Below are 17,808 nucleotides of genomic sequence, written 5' to 3' on the forward strand. Positions count from 1 at the left end.
CGGACATTGTATCATGCGTATTGGACTTGAAAAAATAACGGACAACCGTACATCGGACATCGTGACCGAAGCCCAGTCGGAGTAAACAAAATATTTTGAACCTTTCGCGTAGCGCCGATATACTCGCGACCGGTATCAGCAAATTTTTCCATCCCTACGTGCGCTTGGTTGTGCAGGTGTGTGTGTATGAGTGTGCGCGAGCGTGTTGCGGGGAGAGATTAAGTGTGCGAGTGATGTGTTTCCTGTATCCCCGGCGGGAAGAGGTCTCGTTAACTTTGCGGAAGAGCTATGATTATCATAATATACGGGCCCAAAAGCGGGTACTTTGAAAACCTCTCTCGCCCCCGCAAGTTTACCGTCGACGTTTGACGCGCGGCGTCGAACTCCAATCGGCCAGCCGACGCTAAACTCCGGATTCCACCGCGAGCGTACACCGCGGTGGGTATTATGATGATAATAATATAATCCTATTGGACGTCTCCGGTAAAAGCATTCGATCGACATGATAATATAATATTATATTGTTGTTATCCGGTCGGAGAAGCCTTCCGCGGTCGACGTGTAATATAACACATAGCGTGCGAGTGCGGTTCGAAAATCGACGCTCGTCCATTAATTATGACGACGTCAGCGGTGGAAAACGTTTTTGATCGACGTTTGGAAAAATGTTTTTTTCCTCGCCGTTTCCGAACGACGTTTTTGATTTCGCACTATTTTCTCAGGATTTTTTTAAATCGTTAATATCATATAGTTATCTCGCAAAATTTTGCCATGTGGATAGGTGGTGGGCAGTGTTTGGCGTAATAAGATAAATACATTTATCCGGATGAATTGCCGAGATAAATAATTAACTATCTTATCTAGATAACTTAAAAAATGTATCTCGTCATCTCAACTAAATTATTTAGATACAAACATTTCATTGTAATATTTTTTTTTTGGCAGCCAATAATTCGATTGGTATAACTGACAAGTGTATTACAAGTATTTACAACAAAATTATTTGTTTAGTACACATTTCTAAAAATAGCTGGTATTTCAAATAATTAGCAATTATTATCAACTCGACTTTCTCCTCCAAACCATTAACACGATAAATTGCATTTACTAAATATAATATTACTATTTATTATGTTATTATCATTCATTATAACTATTATCAGAACTTGTGTTCCAATCGCCTAGCCTATAACTCATTATGCTCTGAAGCATTAGGTACTACTGTATAATGATACTTTTAATAATATTCTAATAAAAAGGAAACTTTTTCTATCTTCTACATTAGCCAAAATATGCAATAACAATTTTAACCATTACATTTATGATTTATGATTAATGATCTATTAATCTTATATGTTTTCGTTCTAATAAGGGGCAATTTTATGTTTTACAAATAATTTTTGTATTTGATCTTAGGTATAATAATGAATAAAGTTAAAACTTTAAAAGCATTGTATTGATTTTTGTGGTAATAAATGTGAAATAGAAAAAAACAATTATCTTTTATCTTTTTCTTAGTAGTTTAATGAAATATTATCTATATCTAGATAAAATTATACTCAATTTTCTTTATCTAGATAAATATTTAATTATCTTAGTTCAACACTGGTGGTAGGTACTTAAGAGTTTAAATTAAAACTACAAAACCTTATTATAATTTATACGAAAATTAAAAACGTCTTTAAATTTAAAAAGTGCATTAGTTGAACGACGCACTAGTCAGTTGTCCGGAGTAAAAACAATCAAATGATCCTGAACTCAATAGTTTAATTATACTATAAAATAATCCTAAAAATCAAAAAGTTGCTCTTGCGCGTTAACTTTTATAATACACTTTGTAATAATTAATCGTGACTTTACACATTTTAGATACATAACAGTTAGTTACCAATTATCTAGATTACCAATTTTTCGATTACAGAAAATTATTATTATTTTTTTTTTATCGTGGTGTAATTATTTTCGTTTTTGTATTTGATTCAGTTTATGGTATCTTTTTTGTTACCGTTTTGCAGTTGTTTTTTTTTTTTTTCATTTCCGATTTTTTGTTTTCGTTTGTTAACGTTTTTCTTCACTGAATAATTATATACTTAATGTTTTTCACTAGGACGAGCAGAAGTTTCCATGACTTCTTCCAATAATACCATTCAGAACATAAGCGATTAAGAAATTTTATTCGTTGTATTAGGAGTTTACGGTAATTTTTTTCTATGCACAGTGAGTTTGAAAATGACCTACACAATGTTTTTTTTTTATATTTTTGCGCAGGTTACGTACGTAATTAAATATACATAGTATTACCTGTTGGTTGTGGTTATTACTTATTACGGTATCCTATCAATAAAGTGAAAGAAAAATAATGAAACAGTTAACATTTTTTTGAACAATTATGAGTACAAATACAATAAATTCAATATTAAATCTTAATCGTATTTTTTATTTATCTTTTCACTCCATAATATTATGATTTCACTAATATTTGTCTTCGCCAATTTTGTTTTCGCTTATATTTTCATTCGCGTATTTTCGTTCACTCTTTTACTTTCGAAATTTTGTTGCAAAATCCGCAAATCGCATAATATACTAAATTGGCTCAAAATACCATCTCCCCTTTAATCAGCCCGCGTTGTACGTCTATTCAAATACACATTTCGTCTTGTGTGTTACGTCCGTGGTGTAATATTGATGTGGTCGTCGACTTTTTTTTTTTTTTTGTAGAAAATAAATATAAAAATACTCAAGTAAAACGAACCTGACCTCGTTTTATCAATAAACATTTTTGCATTATAATTTATAATTAAACTGTATGACTTAAATAACTTAACGACAGTGTTTTTATTTATCGTGTTTTTATGATCATATAACACTGTAATAAGTAGGTACAATGTAAACTTGAACGTTGCGGTCGGTCGCTGTAAGTTTTTATAGCACATTCAGCGATTTCAAAAAGACATAAACACGTGTATATTTTAAGAACTTTAATGCCATAATGTTCCTAGGTATTATATTGTAATGCGAAGACTTTGAAGCAAAGAGTTCTATGTGACAATATCAAAACTGTTCAGTAGAGCGTTTTTAAAAATTAAAATAACGTATTTTCGTCCAAGCGATTTTGAAATATTTGCCAATCAAAAAGTCCGCAAATTTCTGTTCTATCAATTCAATAATAGGTATTGTAAAAATATTTATTATTTTAAGTATTTTGAGTACTCAAAATATTAAATAACTTTAAAATTCCTAGTTTTGAAACAAACGATTCTACGGATAGACCTTTCTGTCTCCAATTCTCTCTTTTAAAAATAATAGATTATATCGATAGAACACAATATTGATTCCGAATTAATTTTTTCAATTATTTTAAGAGATACTAACATTGATAAAATTAATAAAGTAAATATTTTAGTAGTTGTATTCAGGAAAAAATATGTTTACTAATCTTACAGTATTATTAACAATATTACTATAAGATAATATTAGTAAGTCTTTTTTCAAGGAAGTATTTGAACTAGGTATTCTCAAATAGTAAAATAAGCAAGTAGGTTTGCAGGTAGTTATTATAATTTAACGGTTAACACTCAATTAATTTTTTGAACAATTTAAAAAAAAAATATGATAACAAAACAAGAAACTAAATTTAAAAAAGTGTTTTTTTTTGTTAGTGTACCATTTTAGGTACTGACCTGATCAACTAGTGTACCTATTTCTGTATTTTAGCACCATCGACGTTGCACGTGTGAAATTCGCTAATTTATATAAATAACGACAGCAAAGGTGCACGTTAATATTATGGTATGATTACACATACACTTATTTCCGATAATACTTTTTGTTTCCAACCCCTGGTTTGGTAAAGTGTTTCATAGAACTTTTTGTTTCCGGTGACTTTTCAAATACGGAATCGATTAAATTGATTTCAAGACTAAATGACAGAGAAAAATAATCCTTAACCGAACAGCTAAAAAAAAATCATTCGGTGCAGTGATATAGAGACGCGACATCAAAGAACCATTTTCGAGGTCGTCTGCGTACGATAATATCGTAATAATATACAGTAAAACCTCCTCTAACGGACACTTCCCCCGTTTTCACTACTTTTCAATGCGTAAACCTCCGCCAAATTGTGGACTCTATTTTAATCATTTATAATGGATTCAATGACTTTAAGAGGATGTCGGCGCACTATGTGTTTTCTCTCTCTAGCCCACGGGCAACTTAGATAGAATTCATTTACGCAGAACCACCTTTTCTATGTTCTTAAGTCATGATAGATTAATATCACCCATTACAAAAAAGATAGAGAATACTATTTTTGAGGGAATGACATACTTATCGATTTGTCTAAATATTGTCTCTGGATAATTTAAACACAATTTAAATTTACAAAATCGTATTGTTTATTTTGAAAGTCGAATACAAAGTCAAATAACAATAAAATATTTTTATATCAATAATATAGATTTTATATTTTTTGTAATGGATGATTTTACCCTAAGATTACTTTAAAGCATAGAAAAAATGATTCTGCGTTAATGCGTTTTGTCTATGTTGCGCGTGGACCAGAAAAAGAAAACAAATAGCGCGCAGACATCCTCTTAAAGCTTCGAGCAGGTGGCTTTAAAGTGGACAATTTCTGGTTTTTTCCCCCAAAACATTACGTATCATCATCAACCTCTGGACCAGGTGATAGTCTGAAAATTTAAGAGGCTTTATCGTAAACAATTGCTACTAAAATCTGTTGCTGAGTTAGATGCTGGTGACTCTAGAGCTATTAATGTTTGGACGCTGTGTATTGGGTGGCTTCTTATCGAGCCCAAATCAAGCCTGGAACTTTAAAAAAGTGCTTCTTGCGATTTGGTTTCAGTAACCGATACAGTAAAAACGATGAACAACCAGGCAATTTTCTACTGACGAACAAATCTTCATAATTAGTACACCATATATAATTACATTTCAATTTTATATTACATTCTTGTAACAACATTATAATCATTATCAATTATCATTATAACATATGATGTAATTTAATTTACCGTACCACGAATGTTTTCATTTTACACATTATCTTTTATATACGAATTTAAAAAATTTCCACCCTCTGAATAACGGACACCTCCGAATAGCGGACAAAAATTCGGAGATCGAGTGCGTCCGCTAAAAAAAGGTTTCACCGTCTACGTTTCGCGAGTACTCGGCTTTTGTGATACTATAGTTTCACTTTTAATCGAAATAGTTACAATAATAATATAATGAGAACAGCCGCCGCCGGGTCCGGTGGATAAAAATATGTTTTCGAATATCTCAAATGTCATGATTTATCCGTCGCGGGGTCAATCGTCGCGCCCTTATAACGACATATTATATTATACCTCCGATACACTGGCTGCAGATCGTATCGCTCCCTCCTCATTGTATCATTCGCGTCCTTATCCGCTCTATTGTGTCACGAGATTCGCATAATAGGTAATATAATGTGTACATTGTTATCATATTGTCAAAAAAAAAAACAAAAATAAAAAAACGACAACGAATAACACTCGACGACAACGTTATAATGGTCGGCGAGAAATGAATACAATTATTTATGTTTTTGGTTTTAGCCGATTGGTCGAAAGAGAAGGGGGTCGTACATTACACCTGGATCTCCCCCCCTCCTCCTCCTCCATCGTGAATATACGCCACTGCGGCACACGTATGCCGCATTTATTTATTTATTTAAACGCTCACACGACCGGAAACCGTTTCGGAGGATATTTTATTACACACGCACTCACCACCATCCACCCATTTAATATATTATTACATCGTGTCACTGGTGTATAAACTCGTAGTTTTATATCCTTTTCGTGATTATTACGTCGGGCGATTGTCGACCGTCGGCATTTTTTCCTCCGTCTCGCGATCCTTTCGCGTGGTCAAATTATGCGTATACATGGCTACACCTGCAGCTCTGAAACTATACTAATGAGTGAGGAGTTGAGATCCGACGAGATACCATATCGAATAGGAGATTAAAAATCGAAAACAATATTTTGTGATAACTCACGATATAATCCAACGAGATGACTGAAAAAAAATAAACTTTCAAACCGTTACAATAATACTGGCGTAAACAGAAATACAGATCGAGAGTTAGAGTGTGGGTGCAAAATGTACAAAGTAAGAGAAGAGTAAGTGTAGTAGGTAATTGAGGTATTGGCATTAAGGCCATTAAGGCCATTTAGGTCATACCTATATCCAGTAAAAATTGATAAAAATAATAAATTAATTAGAAAAAGTGAGATAAAAAAAGACAAACGTTTCAAAGATGAGAGCGGGAAGATGTAATTCGGGAGAAAGAAGATGATAAAGAAGAGAAAACAATGATAAACTAGTAATGTTAAAATCAAATGGACACAGCTGACGTGATATAAATATTTAACGAACAATTATTAAAATGGTCTATTATTTACATTTTGTTACCTCTGACCAGGTTGTATTAGGTATTATGTTAGGTAATTTGTTTGAATTTATACTATGTTAGATTCTGAGCGGCGTGAGGAAGCTTGTGATTTACAATGATGTGTATTTATTTTTTTTCCTGTGCACAAAATTTCTACTAGAAGAGGAGTGCTTCGATTTCAACATATTATAGTAGCTTATATTTTAGAAAATCGGATCAAAATGGTACTTTAGAGGGGTTATTTTTCGATTTTCTCGATAGTTATGTAATGTCGCGGGAAAAACCGCCGACAAATGACGAAAAACCGCTAAAAACGGCATTTTAATTTCCCACTCTGTATTTATCACCATAGAAACGAATACAAAAATGTATAATATTAATTCAACTTACAAGATATAATAAATAATAACAATTTAATATAAAATAATATCCAGACTGACAAACCGTCTCCGTTCAGAATCGTTTTTCTCATACAATGATATTAATCATTGAATTCAAGTTTAATACAATCCATTTTACATTGACCCACTTTTAATCTACTGTACAGCAGAGCGACATCCACTTACCTACCTGATTTTTGTATAACTGAGGCTTGAACATCATTATGTGTGTGTTTAAACTCTGAACAACGCAAACGAATTTTTTGTAAGTCATAGCTCTTTTGTATGCGTAATGTCGAGCCCAGGGTACGATCATGATAATAATATATTATTATGTTTGTGATATCGAAATATTATGTTAGATTCGGACTTTTCGGACGAGTGGGGGCTGCTGTTTAAAGTAGTGAAATCGATGGTGAGTAATAAACTGCGCAAACTGTCGAACGACGGTTGAAAATAATTATTCATTTATATCTCATAGATATGTAAATTTTACGAGTCGGGTCGATTTGCCGTTACTCTGCTGCAGATGTGGACATAATACATAATATACCCATTTTGTTTTCGATTAATGTCATTTGTATTAAAATATTATAATATATGAAATATGAAATCATTTCGCGAGGACAGTTTGTCCACAATTCAACTCTATTACGAATGGTTTATATTCATAACATTCGATCTTATAGAAAAAATATTTACAATTTTAAAAACGATTCCAACAGTTATATAATTTTGGACACGGCCGACCGCATGCATGGTTCTAGAATTTTTTTCTTTCGTTTCCGATAAAACTGAGTAGTTGTAACGGGAAACCATCACGACAAACTTAAAAGGTCCTTATATCCACCAGGCCATCAACAACGGACTCGACAGATTTAAACCCAGTAAAACTATCGATTGGAACAATAGATTTAGGCGTAAGAAAACCACACCATCGCGAGACGGCAACACGCGATATGATGTGATTTTCAAACATCAAATAGTCATGCAGTCTAACGATCGTAGCACGTGTCCAATGAGGCTTATTTACAATATTTACCGATTATAATAATATAATTTAATTTATAATATAATTTAATCAACACCTCCAATTGTGATCATTATATGTCACCGTTGTTCTACCTACTCAATTTTTGATATATTATTTCAAAAATAGTGACAGGAAAAACCTTATAGTGTTTGGGCCCAAAAAACACTAATTTTAATATGTATAAATTAAAAAATTGTACATCAACAATGCTGACACACATTTAATCTATCCGAAATATTATTAAATTCTTTGATTTACTAATTCCCTAATTCATTAATCATTCATATCCAACCAAAATACAATTTAACACCAACAGTGTTTATAACAAACGAATGGGGCCGTGCATTGTGTATGCGAAAAAAATTCAATTCAAGAAAATGTATGTCAAAAAGGTAAAAGCATAAACTTTAATGTGTGAATCAGTTGTAAGGCTCGGAAGTTATAGGAGCTAAAAATGGAAAATGTGCACGAAAAATTCATGAACAAGTGTAATAAACATGCAACAAAAAAAAACCGTTTTATGTTATTAATTTGCACTAAAAAAAAAAATGTAAAATATTATGCAGAAATAAATGTAGTATATTTAAAATTAGTTTGAAGAAATTTGTTTGACATTTTATTGGACTGAAAAAAAAAGCTGAAAAAATATATTCTAAAAGATGACGGTAGATCGGAATATTAGTGCGATAGAGGTTAAATATGCGCATAGCACCGTCGTCGTTCAACTAATAGCCGACCGCGAATAAATACCTACATTAAATGATATTAAGTTATATGGTCAACATTACTATTGAAATACCTAGCTCGAGAAAGGAAAAGATCAATTCGGTTTTTGAAAATATTAAATACCCATAATATGCGTACGAAGTTCAAGAAATATGCACTTTTTCCCTAAAACGTAAGTCAAAGTATGCGAGACGTGCGCTTTAAATTTTATATTTTTAAACTCGCCATCATATAGATCGAACTTTTAGCTTGATCTGATATTCGTCGAGAGAATATAGAATTATATGCGATCCCTTCGACTCCCTAGCCCAATGATATGAGAACATGATACAGGTGGATTTTTATGTCAACGACAATAGATGAAAACCAAAAACGTATGGAAAATAGAAACATATACATTCAACGAATTCTTAATCAAACTAAATTGTTTACGCACATTTTTAATTTTGTATCAAATTTTAAGAATAGTGATGGTTAGAGCTAGGATTTTAATGACTTAAAAAAATACACAAAAACGCACTAAAAAAATTCAAAAACTACCCAAAAACTCTAAAAAATGAATTTAAAATATGACCGAAAAATGTACTTAGATTATTAAATTATAATTTTATAAATTATTATTTTACCTATACCTACAACACATATTAAAAAAGCTTAAAATAAGCAAAAATTAGTTTAAATACACAAAATCGAACGTAATATTTGTAATATTACTTAAAAACGCAATAAAACGCAAAAAATGTAGAAAAAATGCAAATTAAAAATCACACGTTCTAAATTGTTATACCACGAAACAAATTAATTTTTTTGTTAGAACCGTATAGCAAGTAAAGAAAAAAAATGCAATAGTCACCAAAATCCTAGCTCTAGACTGATAACTAAAACTAATAACTATAACTTTATATTGTCTATATAAACCGTTCGGAATATCGAAATAGGTATATGTTACGTTTCAAACAAAACGAAACGCTTTGAAAACGGTCTACAAATAATGTAAACAGAGCAAACCATAAAATAATTCTGTTGTGTATTTTGTTTTCAACAAAACAATGTCGTTGTGCCCCACAATCGGGGGTAGGCGTTACAAGTTCCTCGTCACACAACGATATTGGATTATAAATAGGATTTCGTGGTCAATAACAATAAATAACGAACGGATGTGAAAATGTCAAAATACGGAACGAGTTTCGAATTAACTCAATCGCACTTATCTTTTTTTACCGGACAAATAAATATTGAAACGTACCGTTTTTTCCGTTTTACAGGAATTAGTTTTACACGAATAACTTGTCATACGCCTACTATGTACAATGTATTATAATACCCAATATGAGGGTATAGGAATCCAAATATTGAGCACAAATTATGTACTTACTCACATTAACTGTACTTGCTTAAACATTGAAATAGTGAGTTAGATCAAACATCTAAGAAAGTGAGTAACTACAGTAAGTAAGTAAGTAACCATAATTAATGTCTTTGATATTTATAAATTTTCAACGCATTATCTGTTATCATTTTAGGTTATATCTGCGCACAACAGTGGCTATATTCCATCCAGACGAGATGGCGTGGTAGTTTCAAACTACACAAAGGTTTAGTTCCATAACAACGAATAGCGAAGACGACTTCGGTCGCCGACGAGAGTTCGTAAACCGTACAGACGCACACGGGTGGTGGTGGGAGGGGGCGTTACAGGGGATATATATTTCCGCGAGTCTTACTAATAATATTATGAATGACGATCAAACAGCTATGACGTCGTAGGTACAGCCACTTTAAAGCTTTAACCTAATTAAGACCATGGCACGATTTAAGATAGTATGGTTGCCCGACGAGCTATGATAAGACGGCATTGGATTTAAATCGGACCCCCGGCACTAGCGCTTCTATAGTGGACTATTTTAAAATGTATGATATAATATGATCATTATACAGGGTCTTCCAAATCTCGGTCTTTTGTCACACGAAATTTGGAACACCCTGTATATATTTTACTGTATATAGGTATAACATAACAATTTTTATTAGTTTTAATTTGAACCAATATGAGCGCTGTATGCGGGGGTCCCCGTAGATCGAGTGACTTTTCGATTCAAACCGTATGCCGCGTGATAACATTTTTCTGATGGGTCGATGGGCAACCATACAATCTTAAATCGTGGACCATAGTAATGTTATTGTTGTGTGTGTGTGTGTGTGTGTTTTTTTTTTATATTTTATTCCATCGAAAACCGTATCGATCTCTTCCGCGGTTATTAATCATTCAGCAGAACGGACAATGTTATACAATAAACAACATATTTCTATACCGACACGCGGGTAATATAATATCGTTATACAACACCGTCGTGGTATCTCGAAACACTATCGGAAACCAAACGCAATAAATAAATAATTTATTCGGGTGCAGCCGACGAAATTTACGACTCCCTAATTCATTTGATCCGCATAATTTTCAGAGCGTGATCGTTTTTCGTATAATATCTGGCCAATTTAAATAGGATTTTTTCCAAACCGTAATATTATCGACGTTTTTGGATGGTTTTTTTTTTTATATAAGCACAATATATTATTTTCAAGTCGTTACGAGTAAAAGTTTTTGAAAAAAAAAAAAAAAAATATTTATTCATTTGATTTCAAAATCGTTTGTGTTTTTAGTTTCGCGAACTAAATGGTTCATATAGATATTTGAAGATTTTTGAGAGGAATTCAAATAAAATCACGTTTATTATTGTTGGAAATTCGATTTATATTAATATACTCAGAAAAAGATATTTTGTAACGTCTTCGATGTAAAAAATTAAGTCTTTCCAAAACGGTATGACATATATGTATATAATAAATGTGTGTAAACGAAACAGTTATATATTGCTTTTTAATATAGGTAATCATAGATAATAAAATAATGGATAGGACACGCCTATACCCATATGGGGCCGTGTGCTTTTTTGGGGAAAAGAGAACGTCAAGAGAGAATGGGTCTTTTTTTAAGGTTACGTCAAAAAACTCTTTTGTTAAATAACACGATTAAAGATAGTATGGTTGCCCAACGAATCTAGAAAAGTGTCTACCGAAATGAATCTCCATTATCAGTATTAAACAGCTGGATACTTACGCTCTAGCGCTTATTTGTTCTACTGACTCTAAATGCAATTATTATCTTTCAAATGCAAATTGTAGTTCCGTGATAGCCACTATGACATAAAAACGTTAGTGCTTAAGTCTCCAGCTGTTTTATTTGACTTTAATACTGATTATAGAGATTCATTTCGGTAGACACTTTTCAAGTATGGTAATCGTGCGTCGATGGGCAACCATACTATAGATATATCTATAGCCGTGTTAAATAATATCGATGACGTGATAGTTGATACTCTATATTACAGCATTTGTCAATTTAAAATTTGTATTTTGACTCTTGTGCCTGGAAAATAGAAATTGGAATACTAAAATTACTCTAAGCTTTAACTAATCAATTGTAATTATAATATAGAACAATATAGATCGTTGATTATTACCAATGAACCATTAACGTTATTTATTATAATTTATCAATTATCATATCAATATTTGCTCCATATAACATTAAAAATGTATCACTATATTTGCTTGTGATAAGTTCTAATGGCCTATCCATTCTCATAATATTATCTATAAACATGATATATTAAAAATTAATAATATTTCGTGAAACGCCGAATACCACGACTTCTGATCAGAGAAATCAATATTATATTTGCGTTTAGTCGAGAGAGCAAGTAAAAAGACTCACCAGATTTTCCGTTTATGTCCATAGCCTTGAGGTTCCTGGCCTCAATGATGCCGAGTGTCAGATTGTTGGTCATTGGGTTGTAAGACAACGAAGTCAACAAATGCCCGCACTTGTCCTTCAACGGAGCCGTGAGATCCTTCCAAAATACCGGTTTCGCCGTAAAGTCAACCTAAGAGGGATGAGATAAAATAAGAATCCAACTCAAGACATTTATATTATATTATAAGCGTAAGTATTTAACGAAACCTCGCACAGAGTACCACGTGAGCACAATGTATAAAATGGCCGTGGGAAATCCGTCGACTTAGTGTTTAGTAAAAAAACCGACTGATGGTCGTAACACGTTACGTAAATAAACTACGTTTACACATTGTTCTACAATGTTAGCACACGACAATATTATTAGTAATTTATCACCGGTCCCACCGGACAATTTGTGTTTTTATATTAATTTTATTTTTACATTTTTTGTTTATCGGACAAAAGACGATGATTGGCTTTTCAAACGTACCTACACATAGTGTTCAACCGGAAAAAGTATAGAGCAATACATTTCGCGCTGTGAAAAAATAAGTAATCAAAAGTGGGAACAACCTATAGTCGTAGGTCTATATGAAAAATCCACATCACTAGATTTACTTTAAATTAGATAAATCCGTTTTGATATTTTTACAAATAGGTTGCTGTTTCAATCGGGATGCGTAATGCTAGAGATGGAGAATTTAAGTAAAAAAAATATCGGTAAACATTCCAAGTATGAGGTAAAAATGGTAAAATAGAATCTAAGATCAAAAAATACAATTTCTTAGAGCCATCTTTTTTATTAGCAAATATGATTGTAATGTCTATTGTTTTGTTCTCGACAAATTACGATCTTTCGAATAATAACAATAAAGAACTAAATATGGATCTATTGTTCTGCAGCAGTACATATTATTACGAATATTTAATAATTGAAATTAACTATGTACAAAAGTCAAAATATTTATATTGATTTACTTATAGTCAACACTTATATACAGTGTCGATAAAATAGAAAATATGATTAGCTTGACATTTATTGTGTAAAAAATATAATATAACTTTGCGATTCGGGATAGGCGTTTTGGACTGCATTTGATTTGATGGGTCGCGCAAAATTTTTTTGGGTAAAAAAAATGTATAAAATGTACATTAAATTGATATATATTGATATATATATATTGATTATATTGATATATATAACGGTTAAAATTTACCAGGTAAATTTACAGCGCTCGTGCCTATACTTTTTGAGGTTTTCGTAATTATTAATTATTCTAGTTCGGATCTGAGATACACGTAGTTTAGGCATTGCCAAATCATGTTATTATTTCGACTGTGAATACCTACCTATATTCCAGCTGCACGTAACCTATTGGTCTGGTTCCGATCTGGTACTGAGTTGTCAATCTAGAAGGGAATTTTTTAAGAGTTTTTGAAATGGCTGAGGTGAGTAATAGTTTCGAAATCGTAGGCGCTCGGCAGCCGAAAAAACAATAGTCTGATCCAGAAAACGGATCAGTCAAACGAAACCAATTTACTGATATCGGCTATCAATACGAGAGATTTCTAGTGTTGACACAGGATTTTGAAATTTCACGAAATTAATTATTTATAATTAAATCATCGTGAACAATTCGGGCAATATTCAATTTATATGAAAAAAAAAATACTTTATTATGTATAACAGCTTATGGTCATATGCTTTCGGCAAGAGAGCATATTTTTTAAAAGTCGATTGATTATATCGAATAATAATAAATAAAATGCAATTATTGGGCCAAATTGATAGGTGATAAATTAACCGATTATATACCTACCTATCATGCAATACCATTTGTACTTAATTTATAATCATCGACACAGTTATTCGTAAACTTTTGTTGGTAAGTCTCATTAATTTTCTATGTTTCCTTTGAGTTATAAATAATAATTTCTAACATTCTATAACCGAATGCGTTTAAAAGAAAAAAAATATTTTTCTCAATTTAATTGAAGCTAAGAAGAGGGAAATTGTCAACTTAGAAGGATTTTAAATTCAGTTCCCTACCATTACCTGTAAATTTAAAATTGTATACGTTTTCGTACTCTGAATAATAAACTGTAATTCGTTTATCGTTTATTATTATTATTAGCATGTTAACCGTAAATAATTTTAATATTTTTTCTCAGTTATCGATGCAATAAAATCGGTTGTTTACTTTTTTTATACTCGCGCACAGCATTATAATATTTTGTTAATTGTTTTATTATATTATTATAGTGTTTGTACAAAAGAAAACTTGTCTCGTTTAAGTTGGTTTTGCTCCGAGTACACCACCTAATAAATATTTTTAATTATAGTTATTATTGTTTTATTTTGCAATTGAATAGAGAGACAAATAAAGTACTGTTTTCTTTATTACAACTCCACAGACTGCGGTTACAAACATTAATTTACTCAGTAAGTTAAGAGTGTTTTTACAATATGAAAGTCGAAAACCCGTTAATTTTTTAATTAGTTTTTTTGTAAATTTGTGTTTGTGTTATTTTATCTGAGACATATTGTATTGAAAATTCGTACAATACCTTATTTCAGCAAGTTATTTTTTTTTTTTTTATAAGTAGGTACAACTAATTTAGTTCAATATTATTATATTAATTTTACTAATAAATTACACTAATCAAATGTAAAAAACAATAATACAATAATATAAAAACTTTAATATTGTCCTAACCTCTATTTCCATATTATTGTCCATGTTTCGGGGAACGATTATTATTATTTATTTTTTTCCCATCTGATTTTCATCTATTTCCTTGTTAGTTTTCAAAGACAATTTTACGCGTCTTTATAATATTATGACTACCCGTGCAATGTGCAATGTGCAGGATTTTTTTATATGAGATAGGGAGTGTTTTACGTTTTGGATTTTTGGATTTTTGGCCGAATAGTCCTCTCGAAAATAAATCGACCCACGCAGAAAATTGGCCTCGTGATAACATTGCATACATGGACAATCGACTCGGCAATTTTTATTATGTGACACATAATATTACATATTGATCATAATTTTGGGTTTTGATCTTACAGTGATGCGGTGTTTTTTAAATCGTATTTATTGGAGCGTTATACTTTGAAGAAATCAAGTTTTTGCCAAGACGTGACAATATCAACAAACTCGGTTCCTAAGCTGCAGTTGATGAATCGTATTTTTCAACATATTGAGATGGGATACTAATATTATTTTGATTGGCTGTACGTAAAACAGTTTGGAAACAAATCATTTCAACTATAGATAGCATACAGGGTGTGACGGGGAAAAAAAGATTATGCTTCTTAAACGTATGACAAAAAAAATGAAAATTATATGGTCAGTGAATAATTTAAAAATATTCTAGTGCCAAGATATTCCCCGAAACGATATTTTGAAAAAAGTTGTTGCGTTCTGAACTGATTTAATCAATAAAATTCTAAAAAAATTAACTACTTGACATAGTTCAATTATTTTACCATCATAATTTTTCTTATAATCAAACACAGAAATTGAAATTTCCAAAAAAAGTTGAATCGAATTTAAATTGTCTTAAATTCAATTAAAAAAAAAAAAAAAAAAATTGTGGCGCAAGTGACTATACATTATGTATAAAAAACAAATAAAAAATATTGTTGTAACAAAAGTTATTTCTGTCAGGTCTTTCTGTTATACTCTGTACAATATACTCTACAGCAGTGGTTCCTAATTAGCATAAATCGGTGGACCATTAGCTATAACTTAAATTGGTCCGGGGAACCCGTTTTTGTAAATACTTGCTTTTAAATTTGAATAAATTGTTTATTTGCCTTTTTCACGATAATCGAGTTTCAGTGGTCCAAAAATAACTGAATTTCAAACGACAACAAATTTAATAATTTTACAAAAATTAATTTAAATTTGGAAATCACAACAGCCACAGACCCCCTAACATCGACGCTTAATACCATTTGGCACTACTGCTCAACAGTATTATAGTGCATGCAACCACTCAGAGATTCCCAGGAACACAACTTGACGTTAATTTCCGGGAAGTAACTCTCGGGAATCGTACGGAAATTTTGGGAACGAATTATAGTTTTGCGCTAAATCATCGCTGTGTATTTCATTTAAACGTTTGAGTTTTTTTTTATTGCTAAACTTCCATTTGAACAAAGTACTTAGACCGCTTAAAATATAGAACACAAAAAATCAGGTTTTGATTGGGATTATTTCAATGGGCACCATTGTAATCCTCTGATTTTTTTAATTACGTAAATATAAAAAATAAATACCAACACAAAAAATATCTACTAAAGTTGTTTATACTGAAACAATACGATGAAATATTATATTAATTGATAACGGTTAATAATAATTAAATTTGAATTTAACTCGATATTCATAATGGGTATAAATCAACAGTTTTTTACTCTGTTCTAACACTCAAAATCGAACTGATAAATAAATACGTATGACGAAAACGGAAGGTACCACATAAATGTTATAATATGAATTATCGAATGACGCAATACGAATTTTTTTTTAACGAATTATATTTATTTGCCACGTCAAAATTTCAACGAAGATTTTACACGTTTAGATACCCTCGATGGCCCAGAACTTAGGAACTTTTCTATATTTTAGCTTTTAAATTGCGAACAAAGATAACAGGCAGAAAGCTACATACTATAATTTATATATAGGTACAAGCGGTATATAAACATTGATAAATTGGAATAACTTTGATCTTATCAATATTAAAAACTTTTTTCATGTATACCTATTTAATTTATATACGCTTGCGGTACAAGTCCAGTTAGAACAATTGTTTTTTAATACGTCTTACTGAAAATAAAAAGTGAATTAAACGTTTTTTTGGAAAAATTCAAATAGCCAATTCTAAATGGCAATTCTAATCTATAGAAAATGTTTGAATGTGAAAAGTAGTTTTCTAGTAGTTTATTTTTTGCAATATTTTTTTGTTGTAGGTACATTCATTTGAAACATATTTTAAATATTTATTTTTAAAATGTTCAAACATAATTAATTCTTAAATAAATTATCACCCCTGTAATTTTCATATTTTTAGATTCTGAGTGGAACGATGAATGTATTGATTTTACAATGATGTGTGTGTTTTTTTTTTTATTTTTTTTTTTTATTTATTTATTTATTTTTTTTTTTGTGTCTGTCTTCACCTTTTAGGACAATAAAAGTACTTGGATTTACTTCAACAGTATCTTTCCTGATAGGAAAGTGAATCTAATCAAAATTTTTCCCATAGTTTTCAAAAGCACCGTGAAAAACAAAAGAAAAATTAAGGAAAAACGGGAATTTTTACGCAAAATCTGTTTTCGAGAAAATTGATTTTGGTTTTTGGTGTAACTTTAAAAAGAATGACTGTATATACATGAAATTTTCACTGGTTGTTTATATTT

The 17,808-nt window shown here is 31.1% G+C and overlaps 1 protein-coding gene across 1 annotated transcript in view; it reads right to left on the minus strand.

Annotated features, from left to right (window-relative positions):
- The window catches only part of LOC100167856 (synaptotagmin 7), a 334,632-nt gene that overhangs the window by 22,194 nt on the left and 294,630 nt on the right, over window positions 1-17,808 (minus strand). Inside the window, exon 7 of the mRNA XM_001945060.5 lies at window positions 12,354-12,522. Within this exon, the coding sequence (XP_001945095.2) occupies window positions 12,354-12,522 (169 nt within the window). The remainder of the gene's footprint in view (window positions 1-12,353; window positions 12,523-17,808) is intronic.

This window comes from Acyrthosiphon pisum, chromosome X (assembly GCF_005508785.2).
Source record: "Acyrthosiphon pisum isolate AL4f chromosome X, pea_aphid_22Mar2018_4r6ur, whole genome shotgun sequence".
NCBI classification, from domain to species: Eukaryota; Metazoa; Arthropoda; class Insecta; order Hemiptera; family Aphididae; genus Acyrthosiphon; species Acyrthosiphon pisum.